The sequence below is a fragment of the Eurosta solidaginis genome, chromosome 3 (genome assembly GCF_040869045.1).
Source record: "Eurosta solidaginis isolate ZX-2024a chromosome 3, ASM4086904v1, whole genome shotgun sequence".
Lineage (NCBI taxonomy): Eukaryota > Metazoa > Arthropoda > Insecta > Diptera > Tephritidae > Eurosta > Eurosta solidaginis.
Genome location: NC_090321.1, coordinates 214,409,303 through 214,432,032, shown reverse-complemented (window position 1 = coordinate 214,432,032; position 22,730 = coordinate 214,409,303). Strand labels below are relative to the sequence as shown.

At 36.0% G+C, this 22,730-nt stretch overlaps 1 protein-coding gene across 2 annotated transcripts in view; it reads left to right on the top strand.

The window, feature by feature from the left end:
- Khc-73 (Kinesin heavy chain 73) overlaps positions 1–22,730 on the top strand; it is a 166,058-nt gene that overhangs the window by 5,516 nt on the left and 137,812 nt on the right. For both annotated transcript variants that reach the window (XM_067775025.1, XM_067775024.1), the window contains exon 2: positions 7,522–8,537. In XM_067775025.1, coding sequence (XP_067631126.1) covers positions 8,483–8,537 — 55 coding nt within the window. In that variant the 5' untranslated portion in view covers positions 7,522–8,482. The remainder of the gene's footprint in view (positions 1–7,521; positions 8,538–22,730) is intronic.

Genomic DNA, 22,730 nt, shown 5'->3' with positions numbered 1-22,730 from the left:
ATATTAGTTCGTTTAAATCTCTGTCATTTTGTTGTTCGCTTTGTAAAATTTTGAAATTCAGCTCTGTATTTTGTATTGCATTAACCTCGAAAGCTCTAGATAGCGTATCTGCTACAACATAGGATTCTCCTTTAATGTATTGTATGTCATCAGTAAATTGTGCTATAAACTCCAAATGTCTCGTTTGGGGACTCCGTTCTGTTTTTAAATTTAAAGCTGTAGTTAAAGGTTTGTGGTCCGTAAAAACTGTAAATTGTCGTCCTTCCAAAAGATATCGAAAATGTTTTATAATTAAATAAATTGCCAATAATTCCCTATCAAATGCGCTGTACTTAATTTCGGTTGGAGAAAGTTTTTTAGAAAAAAATGCAAGAGGTTCAATTTTGTTAATATATGTTTGTTGTATAACACCACCAATAGCCGTATTAGATGCATCTACTGTTAAAGATAATTTGGCATCTTTGTTAAAATGATTTAACAATATCGTAGATGCAAATTTATCCTTAATGCATTCAAAAGCTTCACTCGATATATCGTCCCATATTAAAGTTTTGTCACGTTTCTTACTTGTTCTGTTAATTAGATCATAAATTTTGTTCGTAAATTCTGCTAATTTTGGAATATATCTATTGTAATAGTTTACCATGCCTATAAATTTTTGGGCTTGCTTAACTGATTTCGGACGTTCGAAATTGCGAATAGCTGCTACCTTTTCGTCAGAAGGTCGAATACCTGTACCAGAAATATTATGTCCTAAAAAGTCTATATTTGATACGCCAAAAGTACATTTACTTGGTTTAATGTTTAAACCGTACTCTGAAAGGCGTTGAAAAAGTATACGCAAATGTTTTAAATGTTGTTTTTCGTCTTTACTTGCAATAAGTAAATCGTCGATATAAGAATATACAAAATCTAAGTCACTGACTATTTCGTTAATGAATCTTTGGAAAGTTTGTGCAGAGTTTCTAAGTCCGAAGGGCATTCGTATGAATTCAAACATACCGAAAGGAGTTGTAATCGCAGTTTTATAAATGTCTTCCTCAGCCATAGGAATTTGGTGATATGCTCTAACTAAGTCTAATTTCGAAAATATATTTTTATTACGAAGATTCATATTAAAATCTTGTATGTGTGGTAAAGGATAACGATCCGGCACAGTTACAATATTTAATCTCCTAACATCACCGCAAGGACACCAGTCATTCAACTCTTTTTTAGGTACTAAGTGAAGTGGAGATGCTACTGAAGAATTTGAAGGCCGACAAATGCCTGTTTTAACTAAAAAATCAAATTCCGTTTTAGCGACTTTGTATTATTTTATCGGATCTAAGCGCCTAGGTCTAGAAAATGGAAGACTACCTTCCGCTACAAGTCGATGTACCGTTGTATGTTTAACAGGTTTCGTATAATCTGGTTCTGCAAAAAGTGACGGAAACTCTCATAATAATTTCGTAAATTTATTATCAACCGCAAATAACTTTGGTAAAGGAATGTCACAAAAAGAAGAAATGGTATTGACCGAAAGATTTGTTAAGGGATCTACTAATCGCTTATGTTTCATATCAATAAGGAGACCATATTTACAAAGAAAGTCTGCCCCAATTATTGGCTTAGCTATATCCGCTATCAAAAATGTAAAGGGAAATTCACGTCTTAAACCTAAATTTACGTTTAAAAGCCTTTTCCCCATATGTGGAAATTGTTGAACCATTAGCTGCTGTAAGAATTATATCTGTACGTTTCGTATGTGGAAATTTACACAATGGTAACACTGAAATTTCTGCTCCACTATCGATCAAAAAATGTAGTTTATTATCTTTATCAAAAATGAACAAGCGACGAGTTGAAAATTCCAAATTACCGTTGTTCGTCGCTGCACCAACGGTTGAATTTAGTTTGTTGAATCTTTATTTTTATTATAAGAACACGGTTGTTCACAATTTCGGGCATTACTTCCAAACTTGTAGTGAAATCTACACAGCCAATTTGGATTATTACGCGAATTGGAACGACGTCTAAATGAATTTCTAAAATAATTTCTGGAATTCGACCGTGATCTAGATTGATTTTGATAAACTTGAGTTTTTATTTCAGATAATTCTAAAGAAAGTTTTTGAAAATTTTCAAACATAAAAGAAGTAGTTTTAACCAAATTTTCAACAACAGAATTTTGCGCTACTAAATTCGAAACCGCGTTAACCGAATATACTTCATTTTTATTTATGACTTCCCAAATATTATCAGCGAGTTTTGTCAATTCATTTATATTAGTTGAATTGGAACTAGCTAAAATCGCACTTAAATTTTTGGGAACTTTTCTTATCCAAATCTTTTTAAGAATATTTTCACTGAAATTTGAACCGGCAAGTAAAATCAATGATCGATAAAATTCTGAGGGTTTACGATCTCCCATCTCAGAGTCACTAAAAATTTTATCTAGTTTTGAACTTTCACTTAATGAATGCCTTTCTATTAAGATTTTCTTAAGTTCAGAAAACTTATTAACTTGGGGGGGATTTTGAATAAAATCTAAAACCGTTAAAATTACTTCCTGTGGAAGCGCGGTAATAATATGTTCATATTTTGTGTTATCTTGCGTTATATTTTTAGTACTAAATTGTGTTTCTGCATGAATAAACCAAGCTTCTGGACAACTAGTCCAAAATTGTGGAAGTTTAATTGATGTCGCGGAAATTTCATTTGATCTTATATTTTCGTAAGGATTCGAAATATTATCAGAAAAATTCTCATTCGGTAAATCAATTAGTGAGTCATTTAAATTGCTTATGAGTGTAGTTTGTATGTTGTGTGTATTGTTGTGTGGGGAGTGAAACATACTAACCGTTTTGAAAAAGAAAGTTAGAGAATAAAATAGCAAATTTGACAAGGGATGACAAAAAGTCGTTCTCTGTTAGAAAATCAATAAAACAAAATTAATCTAAATCAGTAAGACAGTTATATAATTTATATTAAATAAATACTATACTGAATTGAAGGAAGAGTTCACAATTAAAAATTTTTTAATTTTGCTACTACCTTATGGAATGTAAATAGTCCTAAATAAGTTACCAATTGAATGTAAATAAATTGGCTTAATTACTCGAGATTTAGTATCAATATGAAATTGTTTTTTTTTTGAGATGCAGGAAGATGAAATTGTTGCTAGTAGTATATCAGAAGTATCATTTACGTTGTGTAATTCTTACTTTATTAACAATAACGAAAGCGAAAGTGACGGAAGTGTCATTGATAACATCAGAGTTTGTTAAGGTTGATATAATCAATGGTCGTTATTGCTATGAAACCAGCTCCATCTTAATTCTAGGCGCAGCAACATACACGGTATGTACGAAGACGCACACAGCTAATAGCGTTGAGAACAATAATCGTAGTGACTAATTGTGAATGAAATGTTTGTATATCACCATAAAATTTGTTGTAATATAAGCTCCTCAATGTATCTGCAACTGCATCTAAACTTTTGCTGTAATATTAGTTCTTCTATGTATCTGCAACTGCATCTAGAATTTTGTTGTAATATTAGTTCTTCTATGTTAATATTAGTTCTTCTATGTTAAACCGTTATAATGCCAAGAAATTATATACGATGACCGATATGGATACGGTTATCCCACATTCAAAAAACAATTACTGCACTCCACAAAAGGCGGGATCGCCAATTGTAGTTCCAATATTGAAATAAAAAAGGAACTATTTTTATGTAATAATTAATATATTTTTAATTGAATCGTTAGTACAAAAATTGAATTTTTTTAAAAATGAAAATTTTTGAAGTAACCAAATTCAAAATTGAAAACCAAAAATACATGAATACATTTAAAAATAATAGCAAAATTACAAAGTAAAATATTGTAAAGTTAAAATTATAAACAAACCCTACAGCTTTGGCAGTGTTATCGATGTGATGGTCCTTTGCCGAATACAGATCCGGTACGCTCCGGTAACACAGACCATGCTAGCCCGACAATCTCGGGAACGATTTATATGGCCACATTAAACCTTCAGGCTATCCCTCCCTCCCCACTTCCAAGTTCCATGAGGAGCTTGGGGTCAACATCTATAGTACTCTCCAAAACCTTCAGGGAGTATCTTTATCGCTACAAAACAACAACATTAATAAAATGGTTGGCCACGCGAGAATGAATGAGTTGCCCAGACCTAAATCTCTTTTTTCGACTATCGCAATACGGTAAAATTTTCAAGTCTGAACATGGTCAATAGCTTCGAGATTTTGGCCCTAAAACCGTTGTTGAACATTTATTAATTATGTATTTTCTTAAGACTACAACAATGATAATTTTTCTACAAATTAGGTCAAAAATTATGCAACACAGCATAAAGCTTTTCCGCTGTACTTACATACTTAAGTACCGGCTAGCAAACATCAGAATATCATCATTAATATATTTTATGAATTTGGAAAGTATAAACAATCCAACTCTAATTAGTATGTAGTATCAAAGAAGCAACAATTGAAAAACTTACAACAGCTGTGTAACACTTTCATTCAATTTTATGCAATGGTCATGAGGCGATGACAGTTTTTCTTTTGTATAAGATAGTTTTTACGTAATTATTTTGTATTTATTTTCTTCCTTTATATGTTTCAGTGCCAATATTCACCTCAAAAGGCTTTGTAAAGCGATTTAGAGAGCAATAAAACCTTAATTACAATAAACTTTACTAATTATATTTTAATACTTTCATATATGGGAGGGACAAATGCTTTTAATTAAATTGAAATTTGTCTATGGTTGAGTCACCGAAAATATTTAAAAACTGTCAAACCGTACCGTTGCTTGTCTATCATCCTGAAGCCCGCAAGCCAATAGAAACAAAATGGACAAAGTCAACACGCTACCCAATATATAAACAGCGTTGCCATCAAATAAAATATTTCTTGAATACAAAGATTTTTTTTTTATTTATTTATTCTCACTAATGTTTGATTGTAGATTTTTTGGATTTCTAGAAAATGTACTAAAAATCTTCAAAATTAAAATGAAACTTTTTTCTTATTGAAAATACTTGTCGCTTAATTTTCGATATTGCTTTGCCTGAAATTTGAACCCATGACCTTCGGTGTGGTAGGCGAAGAACGCTACTACCACATAACAGCGGCCGCCATCCTATAATATTTTGGTATATCAAAAGATTATGTATCTTTAATGGCAGGCTATATTGTGCGAGGCCAGTTTCTTTTAAAGAGATCTTTATTGCTGTGTAGATTCGAAAGGGAGATAGCTCGTTGAGTTTTGGACTTGATCACAGGGGCAATGGGTACATGCCCAACTTCTGCGTTGAAGGCAAATCTGACTCCATTAAACGTAGCAGTAGAACTGTCAGCCTAACGAACCCTACTGAAGAAATCAAGTTTCTCGCAGAGACAAAATTTTATCCAGCCACAAAATGGATAAACTGAGAAAAGGATCTAAATCTCTCAAATTCCGAAATATGGCATGCTAAAACAGATAAAATTAGACAAAAAATGCAAGGCAGAGTTGGGAGACAAGTACACATGAAAAGCCACCAAAGTAGATAACGCTAAATAAAAAAAATAAATGAAAGGCGCCATATCCTCTGAAAAGATTTTAGACCGAGCTTCTCTTCCAATTTGCGTCGTGCTCCTTTTAATTTTTCCTACATATTGGCGGGACAAGACCTACTTGTTTTATTTAATACATAACTTGCTTTACGCCGACTCCGAACGGCATCTGCAAGGCAGCTGAGTTTTCATAGAGAGCTTTTCATAGCCGAAATACACTCGGAGTGCTTGCCAAACACTGCCGAGTGGCGACCCAGCTCAGAAAAATTTTCTTCTAATTGAAAAAACTTGTTACTAAAATTTTCATGTTGCTTTTACCGGGGCGTGAACCCAGGATCTTCGGTGTGGATAGCGGAGCACGCTACCATCACACCACGGCGGCCGCCGTCCCATTAAATGGTATGATATATGGATTGCTCGAATGTACTGGATGATATTGTGGCAGGTGTTTTCGGACCCGGAGCCAGAGTATCAATCGGAGTTTACCTTGGCATACTTCAGGCGACAGTATACACCATAAGATAGACGTCCCAATCCGCTTGGGAGAAATTAAAGGGGAACAGAAGCGAGGGATTGCGAATTTCTAAGATCATGTGCGAATCCTACGATATTTGGCATGCAAAGTTGGTTATATCTCTGAAGGGACAAGGCTTAAGGCTCATGATGGGCATACTAACTGAACACTGCCTTCTGCTGGTACGTGCTTATAAGTTAGGCATCGTCAGTAACAGCAGATGTAGAAAGTATGAGCTGTAGGAAGCAATGGTTGAGCATTTTGTATGTGTCCTGCGCTCTCGAGGTCAAGGCCCCAACTACTAGGGGCGGCAGAGTTGCCAGCAATTAAGCAACTCTTAAAAACGTCATGTTTTTTGCTAAGAGGACGGAGTTATTTTGTAATATATGTTTTGCTACCTAACTGAGGTATTTTGGTTTGGTCAAACAATTACTGGTAACAGCCTGGACATATTTTGTCCAGGGAAGTCTATATTGACTGGATAGTTCAACCTGACCTAACTTTTACATCATAAGTCAGTCCGTCCGCTGAGCCAAACTTATAGCCTTAGTTTTAGAGTATGCAGAAAAGCTGCACCACCCAAGAACTCTCAATGCTGGATACAGTGTGGCAGCGGCGACTGCTGAACATATCCTCCTTGTAATTGATGCTACTTCCAGGCCAAGGGCGAAATTCTTGGGCTCACCATGGAGCATATGCACATATAAACCGGCAAGCATAAATATTGAACTTATTGCGGGAAGTCCTCTGGTATAAGTTGCTTTGAACGAAATGAGGTCACAATAGAGATATGGTCGCGGTGCAATTCTCAACGTATATTTCTACCTACATACTCGTATGTATATCGTCCAACCATGCCTGCCGTGTCTAGTTCGATCTTGCTGCTATTGTCATTGCTCTGCACTAGTAATTGATTGTGTTGTTTACTGATATATTTTCTTTCAGATACTGAAGATAATCCAGCGAAATCCTGACCATAATACATCCCCCGAAAGAGCCCCAAGACTTCATGCATATCAGTGGCTATTTTTCCACAATTCTGTTAAACTATTTCTCACAATAACTTTTTCTCCAACTCAACTAAACGGGTCAATTGTGAAACGAGTTAATCTGGGCATATTCCCCTACGATACCAAATATCTGGTGTGATGCGTATTGCCTTCTGACGAAGCTATTAAGTTAGGCGCTCGGCGATCAAAGTCATAGTGTTGAGCCCAATGTTGGGCGCTTCGTATAAACATATTATAATCATCATCATATTCAACCCCCTGCGTTTAACACTACAGTCATAACGACCAAACAAATCGCATACAACGTCGTCCTGTGTTTTATTATTTTTATGCTTGAATGGCAATGAGTAACCCCTTCACACTGGCTGCCGCAGAGTTTTTGTTCATATGTTTTTTCTAAACTAAAAAGTAAGTTTGTATTTGTATTTTAGATGAAAAACAGCAGCTGTAAAATAAATACTATGTGTTTGGTGTATTTATGTGAAAAGAAAACAAATAAAACACAAAAGTAGAATAATCCTCAAAAGCAAAAAAAATAATTACATATAATAAATGAATATGTGCTAAAATCAAGTAAAAATATCAAACAACGCAAAAAAAGTATTCTATACAAATTCCACTTGACTTGTGTAAGTGACTGTTTTGCGGAGCTTGTAAAGTGTACGGTGGGTGGTACGTAATATAGTGGAGTGTTTAGATTTGCTTTGTGGCGCACATACACACACACCACCCTGAGGAAAACGAGCTAATAGAAATTCACAAGCTGTTAACGCGTCACAAGGCTACAAATTGTCGTCATCGTTGGCGATATACTTACAACTATTTTGTGCTACACAGTTGCCGTCGTGTTAGTCGTCGTCGTGCGGTCTGTCGGTCTTACTTTAGTGTCGTTGTGACGTCACTGTAGCGTTTGTGCTCGCTTGAGGACAAATTTAATAAAAAATAAATTAACAAAATCAAACAAAAAAGAAACTGCATACATGCACGCCTATGCACCCGTCCTTTCTTTAAAGCATTGCGAGAATAGCGTGCTCTTGGGACAGCAGCACCAGCGCCATCGCCAGTAACTACGAATGCCAACAGCTTCGAGTACACACATGGTCTGAAAAACTCACGCTGCTTGGCGTATTCTTTACAATTTTTATCAAAAAAAAAAAAAAGTATATACTTATACACCTTTTAATATACTTTTGTATATATTTTGTTGCCGCTGTCGCCATTCCATTGAAGTTAGTTCGTTCTATGAACATAAATTAAACATAACCTCAATCACAGCACAGTAACGATAAACTCTTGAAAAGCAGACGTTTGTAGGAGAGTGTGTATTAGGAACGTACTAAAAACGAAAGCACGGATTAAATACACACACACAACGATTTACAAACAACCAACATGTCAACTGATAAGATCAAAGTTGCTGTGAGGGTGCGACCCTTCAACCGTCGCGGTAAGTCGTACTAAGTTAAACTATAATCCTACTATACCATGCACCTATCACATAGTAGCACACTTGAACTGTTTATTTATTTTTTTTTTTTCAACACACACCTAAATTAATTAAAATATTCATGTACTACCCAAGTAAACATATTTCCACAGGAATAATTTCTGTTCACTCCTCTGTATAACTGTGACGTATTTTTATACTCAGTTGAGCAGAGCTCACAGATTGGATAACTGTTGGTTGTACAGGTATAAAGGAATCGAGATAGATATAGACTTCCATATATCAAAATCATCAGGATCGAAAAAAATTGGATTGAGCCATGTCCGCCCGTCCGTTAACACGATAACTTGAGTAAATTTTGAGGTATATTGATGAAATTTGGTATGTAGGTTCTTGAGCACTCATCTAAGATCGCTATTTAAAATGAACGATATCGGACCATAACCACGCCCACCTTTTCGATATCGAAAATTTCGAAAAACCGAAAAAGTGGAATAATTCATTACCAAAGACAGATAAAGCGATGAAACTTGGTAGGTGAGTTGAACTAATGACGCAGAATAGAAAATTAGTAAAATTTTGGACAATGGGCGTGGCACCGCCCACTTTTAAAAGAAGGTAATTTGAAACTTTTGCAAGCTTTAATTTGGCAGTCGTTGAAGATATCATGATGAAATTTGGCAGGAACGTTACTCCTATTACTATATGTACGCTTAATAAAAATTAGCAAAATCGGAGAAGGACCACGCCCACTTAAAAAAATGTTTTTTAAAGTCAAATTTTAACAAAAAATTTAATATCTTTACAGTATATAAGTAAATTATGTCAACATTCAACTCTAGTAATGATATGGTGCACCAAAATACTAAAATAAAAGAAAATTTCAAAATGGGCGTGGCTCCGCCCTTTTTCATTTAATTTGTCTAGGATGCTTTTAATGCCATAAGTCGAACAAAAATTTACAAATCCTTTTGAAATTTGGTAGGGGCATAGATGACGTTAACTGTTTTCTGTGAAAATGGGCGAAATCGGTTGAAGCCACGCCTAGTTTTTATACACAGTCGTCCGTCTGTCCTTCCGCATGGCCGTTAACACGATAACTTGAGCAAAAATCGACATGTCTTTACTGAACTTAGTTCACGTACTTACCTGAACTCACTTTATCTTGGTATAAAAAATGAACGAAATCCGACCATGACCACGCCCACTTTTTCGATATCGAAAATTACGAAAAATGAAAAAAAATTCCATAATTCTATACCAAATACGATATCGAAAATTACGAAAAATGAAAAAAATGCCATAATTCTATACCAAATACGAAAAAAGGGATGAAACATGGTAAGGTAATTGGATTGATTTATTGATGCGAAATATGACTTTAGAAAAAACTTTGTAAAATGGTTGTGACACCTACCATATTAAGTAACAGAAAATGAAAAAGTTCTGCAGGGCGAAATAAAAAACCCTTGAAATCTTGGCAGGTATTACTATATAAATAAATTAGCGGTATCCAACAGATGATGTTCTGGGTCACCCTGGTCCACATTTTGGTCGATATCTGGAAGACGCCTTCAGATATACAACTACCACCACTCCTTTGTAAAACTCTCATTAATACCTTTAATTTGATACCAATATCGTACAAACACATTCTAGAGTCACCCCTGGTCCACCTTTATGGCGATATCTCGAAAAGGCGTCCACCTATAGAACGAAGGCATACTCCCTTTTAAAAATACTCATCAACACCTTTCATTTGATACCCATATCGTACAAACGTCTTCTAGAGTCACCCCTGGTCCACCTTTATGGCGATATCTCGAAAAGGCGACCACCTATACAACTACCACCACTCCCTTTTAAAACCCTCATTAATACCTTTAATTTGATACTCATATCGTACAAACACATTCTAGAGTCACCCCTGGTCCACCTTTATGGCGATATTTCGAAACGGCGTCCACCTATAGAACTAAGGCCCACTCCCTTTTAAAATACTCATTAACACCTTTTGTTTGATACCCATATTGTACAAACGCATTCTAGAGTCACCCCTGGTCCACCTTTATGGCGATATCTCGAAAAGGCGACCACCTATACAGCTACCACCACTTCCTTCCATATCGTACAAACAAATTCTAGGGTCACCCTGGTCCACCTTTATGGCGATATCTCGAAACGGCGTCCACCTATGGAACTAAGGATCACTCCCTTTTAAAATACTCATTAACACCTTTCTTTTGATACCCATATTGTACAAACAAATTCTAGGGTCACCCTGGTCCACCTTTATGGAGATATCTCGAAACGGCGTCCACCTATGGAACTAAGGATTACTCCCTTTTAAAATACTCATTAACACCTTTCATTTGATACACATGTCATACAAACACATGCCAGGGTTTCTCTCGGTTCATTTTCCTACATGGTTATTTTCCCTTACGTTGTCACCATAGCTCTCAACTGAGTATGTAATGTTCGGTTACACCCGAACTTAACCTTCCTTACTTGTTTTCTATGAATTAGTTAATGTCTTGTCACGCCTAATTAAGATTAATGATGCCTGCAACTGATATGCGCATGCCGCTTTTAATTTGATGGTAGAACAATCATATTTAACAAATTCACAGGCAAGTAAGCAGTTTTTAGATAATAAAAAAGTAAAAGGATGCGAAGAAATTGTCAAATAGAACTTAGGTTACGTTAGATTGAACTGGGCGGTTGGTAAAAAATCAAAATTTCGATGTTTGGGAGATGTAATCTCTGCTAAACACTGCTGAACGCAATAGGCTGCAACTTTCTTTAAGAAAAAATCTTACATTAAGCTCTTCAAAGGTAGCTACTTAAAATAAAAACTAGCCCATCCAGTTCTGAAATATTCAAGAATCAAGTTTTGAAGTTTATAATGCGATATAGCAGCAAAAACTGTGTTTGTGTGAGTCGTAAATCAACTGCCATTCGTTTATGCAGCTAACGAATTACTTCGTCGTGCGTGTTTTCATTTCACCACTCATTGAGCGACTGAAATATTTAAGAATTAAGTTGTATTAGTTTACTACCACGATCGCAAATTCAGTGCTTTAGCGGCAAGAAGTGTTAAGCCGGAGTCATTGGTGCCGTATGTCGTATCGCTGTATCCGTATCCCTAACGCAATCAGCTGTTTATCGTTACGACGGTAAACCAAAACCCAATTGGTTGGCTACGATACGGTTGCGACCTTAGCGGCACCAATAATCGATTGCATTGATTCTCATAAGGTTGGCCGAATCAGCTGTTTAAGGTTACCGATACGGTTACCGATAAAGCATCAATGTCTCCAACTTTATTGTGTGAGTCGGAAATCAACTGCCTTTCGTTTAATTGGCTAAGGAAGTGGTTTGTCACGTGTGTTGTTGATTTCAGCATACATTTAACGCTTTCTACCTGCTCAATTATGTACTTACAAGCTAAGTAACAAAATGAGAAAGAAAGAGCGATTTCGGCTGTCACATATGTGTGTAATTTTCTTAAATAAAACCATGGCGAAAACAAGGAGGTCAACTCAGTGTTGAATTCGAGTGAATACGCTATTGTGCTATGCAAATGAATTTACCCGCACTATAAGGCGAGTTTATTTTGGGTTGTTTCGAAAATTTTAAGCTCAAATTCAACGAACTGATTTGACCTTGATAAATCTACTATCAACCAGATCTTCACTATACGCCAGATCCTGGAGAAGACGCACGATGAGAAAATTGACGATCACCATATTATTGTTGACTTGAAACCAGCCTTTGACATAGCGAACGGAAGTTGCTTGCATGCTGCTATGTCTGAACTTAATTTCCCTGCAAAACTAATAAAGCTCTGCCAAATGACGTTGAGCAACACCAGCTCCTTAAATAAGCTTTATCTTAGCGAAAAAGAGCTTTATATCAATAGAATTTTACTTTCTAAATTGAATTATTTTTGAATTCTAACACATATGTACCAGTAGGGTACTTAAGTATTAAATGGGAATATATTAAACTATTTTATGAGCTCGAGGCCTTATCCAAATAAGAAACGCAGTATAAATATTTTATACTTGTATTTTTATTTTATATTCGATATTTCGACTTCAGTCTGAAATCATCATCAGGACTGTGAAACAAAACAAAACAAAAACAAAAATTATAACATTTTCAAAAATCAACCATAAAACAAATACCACTTACACAATTGAGTATGTTATACAGACTAACCATATGTGCGAAAATTAAGAATGTTGGAGACAAATAATCATACAAAAATATAAACAATATTTCAAAGCACCGTAAATGTAAAAAAAATTTTGCAAAAACAAAAGTACATGGAGTGGCTAAAAGTACGACATACAAGCATACATAATACATACATATATCATCTGATTTTCCTATTGTTGTGGGAGAGATCTTCCTACCGCGCATCGTTGTTGCCTTAAAACTAAGTTCCGATACACATGAGCGCAGTGGTCAGTGTCCGCTTTAAAATTCATCCTAGTACTATTAGGGGTGTTCGGTATATGAAGTATTTCCAAAGTAAATCTTTTATTATAATTTCTCTCCTCCTGTAAAATAGTTACATTATCGAAGTCTGGATAATGCCCCGTATCTTTACAATGGGCTGACAAGGCCGTCTTATTTTCTGAATAATTGTTTTTTAACTTAATATTAGATCTGTGAGCGGAAATCCTTGTCTTGAGTTTTAATTTTGTTGTCCCCACATATACCTTGTCGCATACGTGGGACCCGTCACCATTACACGGAATTCTATAAACAACGTCGGATTTCTCATGCTTTGGTTTTTTATCTTTTGTACTGCTGTAGACCTTTCTAAGAGTGTGTTTATATGTCGATGCTATTTGGTACTTTTTCCCATTTGTAAAGATTTGAGTATTTTATTCGGTTCGTTACGCCCGGCACATGTACTACTGATTTATATATTTTATCCCACGAAGTTTGTCTAATTTTGTCATTGTTCAACCTGATCACGGAATTTCTGAGCAATTTGTTGATTATCTTTATGGGGAATTCATTATTTCTCAGAGTTTCTTTGACAATGTCGATATTCTTCTTGTGAAAAATCTTGTCACTTATTGAGAGAACTCTTCTTATGAAGTTACTCGCCGTATTTATAATAGTTCTATTTTCGTGTTTTGAGTTAAAGTTTATGAGTCTACCTGATGCGGTTGGCTTTTTATACCAGTCAATAAGCAGCTTGTTATTTCTACTTATAACAAGCGTATCCAAGAATGGTATTTTTCCATCCTTTTCTAATTCTATTGTGAATTTTATTGATTTGTTGTAGCTATTAAGATTCTTAAGCATATTTTCCACATCATCTGTTTTAACAACCGCAAACAAGTCATCCATGTACTTAGTTAGTAAGCGGGGTTTGTTGGTGGATTCCATTACGAATTTGGATAATAGTTCCTCCATTACTATATCCGCTACGACAGGTGCTGCTGGCGATCCCATGGGCATCCCTGTACGCTGTTCATATATTTTATCATTGTATTTGCAATATCGGTTCTCTTTAATGCAAAACTTGATAATTGTTATAAATAGTTCCTTTGGTATACGTGTATGTTCTTTTATATCATTCCACTTAGAGGAAATTATCTCCAAGGCCAATTCTACTGGAATAGTCGGAAATAAAGAAACCACATCAAATGACACTAAAGTCTCATCATCATGAATAAATGTATCTTTTATTTTGTTCCTAAACTCAATTGAGTCTTTAACGTTATACTTTGAGGAGTTTGTTATATTCTTAAGTATGTTTACTACATATTTGCATAAATTGTAGGACGGCGAGTTTATGGATGAGCAAATCGGTCGGAGAGGTACCTTTCTTTATGGATTTTTGACAAACCATATATTCGTGGAGGTTTTGCACTTTTGTAGAACCGATGATTCTTTTCCCTTAAATCAATTATATTCAGATTGAACATTTTTTGGACTAACTCCTTATTCTTTTCTTGGAGTTTGCTAGTAGGATCACGCTTCAAATCTCTATAGGTTGAAATATTATTAACTATTGTTTGCATTTTTCTGTGGTATTCAGATTTATCCATCGCTACTGCTACATTACCCTTATCGGCAGTAAGTATTAAAATATCTTTATTTCTTTTAAGAAACTTTCTTCTGGAATGTAGGGTATTTTGTATAAATTTATCTCGCGCTGACAAGGTATTCTTATTAAGATGATCGTGTATGAGCTTTGTAAATTGCTTCTTCCAATTTCCTGGTCCTCCTTATCTTCTAAAGTATGTATAATATTCCCCCCGTCTGCAATAAGTTGGAAAAGTGGAAAATCCTTATTTTGGATTGGAAGAGCATACTTAGGGCCTAAGGATAAAAGCCACTGAATGTCATTTGGTATTTCTAAAGATGTTTTATTTTGAAACCATTCAGGGATCACCCTAATATTTAACTTTTCTCTTTGTTTCCTTACCAGTTCTTCGTACTTTTTATACTCAGTTGAGCAGAGCTCACAGAGTATATTAACTTTGATTGGATAACGGTTGGTTGTACAGGTATAAAGGATATAGACTTCCATATATCAAAATCATCAGTACCGACAAAAAATTCGATTGAGCCATGTCCGTCCGTTTGTCTGTCCGTTAACACGATAACTTGAGTAAATTTTGAGGTATCTTGATGAAATTTGGTATGTAGGTCCCTGGGCACTCATCTCAGATCGCTATTTAAAATGAACGATATCGGACAATAACCACGCCCACTTTTTCGATATCGAAAATTTCGAAAAATCAAAAAAGTGCAATAATTCATTACCAAATACGGATTAAGCGATGAAACTTGGTAAGTTAGTTGAACTTATGACGCAGAATAGAAAAATAGTAAAATTTTGGACAATGGGCGTGGCACCGCCCACTTTTAAAAGAAGGTAATTTAGAAGTTTTGCAAGCTGTTATTTTGCAGTCGTTGAAGATATCATGACCAAATTTGGCAGGAACGTTACTCTTATTAATATATGTCTGCTTACTAAAAATTAGCAAAATCGGAGAACGACCACGCCCACTTTTTAAACATTTTTTTTTTTTTTAATTCAAATTTTAAAAGAAAAGTTAATATCTTTACAGTATATAAGTAAATTATGCTAACATTCAACTCCAGTAATGATATGTTGCAACAAAATACCAAAATAAAAGAAAATTTCAAAATGGGCGTAGCTCCGCTTTTTTTCATTTAATTTTTCTAGGATACTTTTAATGCCATAAGTCGAACAAAAATTTACCAATCCTTGTGAAATTTGGTAGAGGCTTAGATTCTAGGACGATAACTGTTTTCTGTGAAAAAGGGCGAAATCGGTTGAAGCCGCGCCCAGTTTTTATACACAGTCGACCCTCTGTCCTTCCGCTCGGCCTTTAACACGATAACTTGAGCAAAAATCGATATGTCTTTACTAAACTCAGTTCACGTACTTACCTGAACTCACTTTGTATTGGTGTAAAAAATGGCCGAAATCCGACTATGACCACACCCACTTTTTCGATATCGAAAATTACGAAAAATGAAAAAAATGCCATAATTATATACCAAATACGAAAAAAGGGATGAAACATGGTAATTGTATTGGTCTATTGACGCAAAATATAACTTCAGAAAAAAACTTGGTAAAATGGGTGTGACACCTACCATATTAAGTAGAAGAAAATGAAAAAGTTTTGCAGGGCGAAATCAAAAGCCCTTGGAATCTTGGATAGAATACTGTTCGTGGTATTACATATATAAATAAATTAGCGGTACCCGACAGATGTAGTTCTGGATCACCCTGGTCCACATTTTGGTCGATATCTCGAAAACGCCTTCACATATACAACTAAAGGCCACCCACCTCTCTGAAGTTGGCAAGACAACTTTTACGTGGAAAAAAATTACCTATTGGGAAAATTGCCGTGAATTTGCCGTAATTTATCCGTGAAACAAAAAAATTTGCCGTGGCCATATTTTAGAAAATACAGGGTGGAACGCCAACTTCACGTGAAGTTAGCGTGCACACGAATTTGCCGTAAATTTGCCGTAGGTAAGTGGCATATTATATAATTTCGAAAAAATAAAATTTAACTTTTTTTTATGGTGCACCGCCAACTTCACGTGAAGATAGCGTGCCACCCTCAGAAAACCACCTTAGAGGCCAGCTAGGAAAATAATTCTTGCACACGAATTTGCTGTAAATTTGCCGTAGATAAGTGCCATATTTTATAAATTCGAAAAAAGAAATTTCAAATTTTTTTATAGTGCACCGCCAACTGCACGTGAAGTTAGCGTGCCACCCTCAGAAAACCATCTTAGTGGCCAGCTGGGAAAATATTTCTTGCACACGAATTTGCCGTAAATTTTCCGTAGATAAGTGGCATATTTTATAAATTCAAAAAAAAAAAAATTTTAATTTTTTTTATGGTGCACCGCCAACTTCACGTGAAGTTAGCGTGCCACCCTCAGAAAACCACCTTAGAGGCCAGCTAGGAAAATAATTCTTGCACACGAATTTGCCGTAAATTTGCCGTAGATAAGTGGCATATTTTATAAATTCGAAAAAAGAAATTTCAATTTTTTTTTATAGTGCACCGCCAACTTCACGTGAAGTTAGCGTGCCACCCTCAGAAAACCACCTTAGAGGCCAGCTAGGAAAATAATTCTTGCACAAGATTTTGCCGTAAATTTGCCGTAGATAAGTGGCATATTTTATAAATTCGAAAAAAGAAATTTCAATTTTTTTTTATAGTGCACCGCCAACTTCACGTGAAGTTAGCGTGCCACCCTCAGAAAACCACCTTAGAGGCCAGCTAGGAAAATAATTCTTGCACACGAATTTGCCGTAAATTTGCCGTAGATAAGTGGCATATTTTATAAATTCGAAAAAAGAAATTTCAATTTTTTTTTATAGTGCACCGCCAACTTCACGTGAAGTTAGCGTGCCACCCTCAGAAAACCACCTTAGAGGCCAGCTAGGAAAATAATTCTTGCACACGGTTTTGCTGTAAATTTGCCGTAGATAAGTGCCATATTTTATAAATTCGAAAAAAGAAATTTCAAATTTTTTTATAGTGCACCGCCAACTGCACGTGAAGTTAGCGTGCCACCCTCAGAAAACCATCTTAGTGGCCAGCTGGGAAAATATTTCTTGCACACGAATTTGCCGTAAATTTTCCGTAGATAAGTGGCATATTTTATAAATTCAAAAAAAAAAAAAATTCAAATTTTTTTTATGGTGCACCGCCAACTTCACGTGAAGTTAGCGTGCCACCCTCAGAAAACCACCTTAGAGGCCAGCTAGGAAAATAATTCTTGCACACGAATTTGCCGTAAATTTGCCGTAGATAAGTGGCATATTTTATAAATTCGAAAAAAGAAATTTCAATTTTTTTTTATAGTGCACCGCCAACTTCACGTGAAGTTAGCGTGCCACCCTCAGAAAACCACCTTAGAGGCCAGCTAGGAAAATAATTCTTGCACAAGATTTTGCCGTAAATTTGCCGTAGATAAGTGCCATATTTTATAAATTCGAAAAAAGAAATTTCAAATTTTTGTATAGTGCACCGCCAACTTCACGTGAAGTTAGCGTGCCACCCTCAGAAAACCACCTTAGAGGCCAGCTAGGAAAATAATTCTTGCACACGAATTTGCCGTAAATTTGCCGTAGATAAGTGCCATATTTTATAAATTCGAAAAAAAAATTCAAATTTTTTTATGGTGCACCGCCAACTTCACGTGCACACGAATTTGCCGTCAATTTGCCGTAGATAAGTGGCATATTTTATAAATTCGAAAAAAAAAATTTCAAAATTTTTTATGGTGCACCGCCAACTTCACGTGAAGTTAGCGTGCCACCCTAAGAAAACCACCTTAGAGGACAGCTAGAAAAATAATTCTTGCACACGAATTTGCCGTAAATTTGCCGTAGATAAGTGGCATATTTTATAAATTCGAAAAAAAAAATTTCAAAATTTTTTATGGTGCACCGCCAACTTCACGTGAAGTTAGCGTGCCACCCTAAGAAAACCACCTTAGAGGACAGCTAGAAAAATAATTCTTGCACACGAATTTGCCGTAAATTTGCCGTAGATAAGTGGCATATTTTATAAATTCGAAAAAAGAAATTTCAATTTTTTTTTATAGTGCACCGCCAACTTCACGTGAAGTTAGCGTGCCACCCTCAGAAAACCACCTTAGAGGCCAGCTAGGAAAATAATTCTTGCACAAGATTTTGCCGTAAATTTGCCGTAGATAAGTGCCATATTTTATAAATTCGAAAAAAGAAATTTCAAATTTTTGTATAGTGCACCGCCAACTTCACGTGAAGTTAGCGTGCCACCCTCAGAAAACCACCTTAGAGGCCAGCTAGGAAAATAATTCTTGCACACGAATTTGCCGTAAATTTGCCGTAGATAAGTGCCATATTTTATAAATTCGAAAAAAAAATTCAAATTTTTTTATGGTGCACCGCCAACTTCACGTGCACACGAATTTGCCGTCAATTTGCCGTAGATAAGTGGCATATTTTATAAATTCGAAAAAAAAAATTTCAAAATTTTTTATGGTGCACCGCCAACTTCACGTGAAGTTAGCGTGCCACCCTAAGAAAACCACCTTAGAGGACAGCTAGAAAAATAATTCTTGCACACGAATTTGCCGTAAATTTGCCGTAGATAAGTGGCATATTTTATAAATTCAAAAAAAAAATTAAAATTTTTTTATGGTGCACCGCCAACTTCACGTGAAGTTAGCGTGCCACCCTCAGAAAACCACCTTAGAGGCCAGCTAGGAAAATAATTCTTGCACACGAATTTGCCGTAAATTTGCCATAGATAAGTGGCATATTTTATAAATTCGAAAAAAGAAATTTCAAATTTTTTTTATAGTGCACCGCCAACTTCACGTGAAGTTAGCGTGCCACCCTCAGAAAACCACCTTAGAGGCCAGCTAGGAAAATAATTCTTGCACACGATTTTTCCGTAAATTTGCCGTAGATAAGTGCCATATTTTATAAATTCGAAAAAAGAAATTTCAAATTTTTTTATAGTGCACCGCCAACTTCACGTGAAGTTAGCGTGCCACCCTCAGAAAACCACCTTAGAGGCCAGCTAGGAAAATAATTCTTGCACACGATTTTTCCGTAAATTTGCCGTAGATAAGTGCCATATTTTATAAATTCGAAAAAAGAAATTTCAAATTTTTTTATGGTGCACCGCCAACTTCACGTGAAGTTAGCGTGCCACCCTCAGAAAACCACCTTAGAGGCCAGCTAGGAAAATAATTCTTGCACACGATTTTTCCGTAAATTTGCCGTAGATAAGTGCCATATTTTATAAATTCGAAAAAAGAAATTTCAAATTTTTTTATAGTGCACCGCCAACTTCACGTGAAGTTAGCGTGCCACCCTCAGAAAACCACCTTAGAGGCCTGCTAGGAAAATAATTCTTGCACACGCTTTTTCCGTAAATTTGCCGTAGATAAGTGCCATATTTTATAAATTCGAAAAAAGAAATTTCAAATTTTTTTATAGTGCACCGCCAACTTCACGTGAAGTTAGCGTGCCACCCTCAGAAAACCACCTTAGAGGCCAGCTAGGAAAATAATTCTTGCACACGATTTTTCCGTAAATTTGCCGTAGATAAGTGCCATATTTTATAAATTCGAAAAAAGAAATTTCAAATTTTTTTATGGTGCACCGCCAACTTCACGTGAAGTTAGCGTGCCACGCTCAGAAAACCACCTTAGAGGCCAGCTAGGAAAATAATTCTTGCACACGAATTTGCCGTAAATTTGCCGTAGATAAGTGGCATATTTTATAAATTCGAAAAAAGAAATTTCAAATTTTTTTTATAGTGCACCGCCAACTTCACGTGAAGTTAGCGTGCCACCCTCAGAAAACCATCTTAGTGGCCAGCTAGGAAAATAATTCTTGCACACGAGTTTGCTGTAAATTTGCCGTAGATAAGTGCCATATTTTATAAATTCGAAAAAAGAAATTTCAAATTTTTTTTATGGAGCACCGCCAACTTCACGTGCACACGAATTTGCCGTCAATTTGCCGTAGATAAGTGGCATATTTTATAAATTCGAAAAAAAAAATTTCAAAATTCTTTATGTTGCACCGCCAACTTCACGTGAAGTTAGCGTGCCACCCTCAGAAAACCACCTTAGAGGCCAGCTAGGAAAATAATTCTTGCACACGATTTTGCTGTAAATTTGCCGTAGATAAGTGGCATATTTTATAAATTCCATAAAAAAAATTTGAAATTTTTTTTTTCGAATTTATAAAATATGGCACTTATCTACGGCAAATTTACGGCAAATTCGTGTGCAAGAATTATTTTCCTAGCTGGCCTCTAAGGTGGTTTTCTGAGGGTGGCACGCTAACTTCACGTGAAGTTGGCGGTGCACCATAAAAAAATTTTAAATTTTATAAAATATGCCACTTATCTACGGCAAATTTACGGCAAATTCGTGTGCAAGAATTATTTTCCTAGCTGGCCTCTAAGGTGGTTTTCTGAGGGTGGCACGCTAACTTCACGTGAAGTTGGCGGTGCACTATAAAAAAAATTTGAAATTTCTTTTTTCGAATTTATAAAATATGCCACTTATCTACGGCAAATTTACGGCAAATTCGTGTGCAAGAATTATTTTCCTAGCTGGCCTCTAAGGTGGTTTTCTGAGGGTGGCACGCTAACTTCACGTGAAGTTGGCGGTGCACCATAAACAAAATTTGAAATTTTTTTTTTCGAATTTATAAAATATGCCACTTATCTACGGCAAATTTACGGCAAATTCGTGTGCAAGAATTATTTTTCTAGCTGGCATCTAAGGTGGTTTTCTGAGGGTGGCACGCTAACTTCACGTGAAGTTGGCGGTGCACCATAAACAAAATTTGAAATTTTTTTTTTCGAATTTATAAAATATGCCACTTATCTACGGCAAATTTACGGCAAATTCGTGTGCAAGAATTATTTTTCTAGCTGGCATCTAAGGTGGTTTTCTGAGGGTGGCACGCCAACTTCACGTGAAGTTAGCGTGCCACCCTGTATTTTCTAAAACGTGGCCGCGGCAAATTTTTTGTTTCACGGATAATTCACGGCAAATTCACGTGCAAGAATTATTTTCCTAACTGCTGTCTGAGGTGGTTTTCGAAAAGTGGCACGCTAACTTCACGTGAAGTTGGCGTGCCACCCTGTATTTTCTAAAATATGGCCACGGCAAATTTTTTTGTTTCACGGATAAATTACGGCAAATGCACGGCAATTTTCACAATAGGTAATTTTTTTCCACGTAAAAGTTGTCTTGCCAACTTCAGAGGGGTGGGCCACCCCCTTTTAAAACCCTCATTAATACCTTTAATTTGATACCCATATCGTACAAACACATTCTAAAGTCACCCCTGGTCCACGTTTATGGCGATATGTCGAAAAGGCATCCACATATAGAACTAAGGCCCACTACCTTTTAAAATACTCGTTAACACCTTTCATTTGATACTTATATCGTACAAAAAAATTCTAGAGTCACCCATGGCCCACCTTTATGGCGATATCTCGAAAAGGCATCCACCTATGGAACTAAGGCCCACTCCCTTTTAAAATACTCATTAACACCTTTCATTTGATACCCATATCGTACAAACAAATTCTGGAGTCACCCCTGATCCACCTTTATGGCGATATCTCGAAAAGGCGTCCACCTATAGAACTAAGGTCCACGCCCTTTTAAAATACTCATGAACACCTTTCATTTGATACCCATATCGTACAAACGCATTTTAGAGTCAACCCTGGTCCACCTTTATGGCGATATCTCGAAAAGGCGCCCACCTATAGAACTAAGGCACACGCCCTTTTAAAACACTCATTAACACCTTTCATTTGATACCCATATCGTACAAACGCATTCTAGAGTCACCCCTGGTCCACCTTTATGGCGATATCTCGAAAAGGCGTCCACCTATAGAACTAAGGCCCACGCCCTTTTAAAATGCTCATTAACACCTTTCATTTGATACCCATATTGTACAAACGCATTCTAGAGTCACCCCTGGTCCACGTTTATGGCGATATCCCGAAAAGGCGTCCACCCATAGAACTAAGGCCCACTCCCTTTTAAAACACTTATTAACACCTTTCGTTTGATACCCATATTGTACAAACGCATTCTAGAGTCAACCCTGGT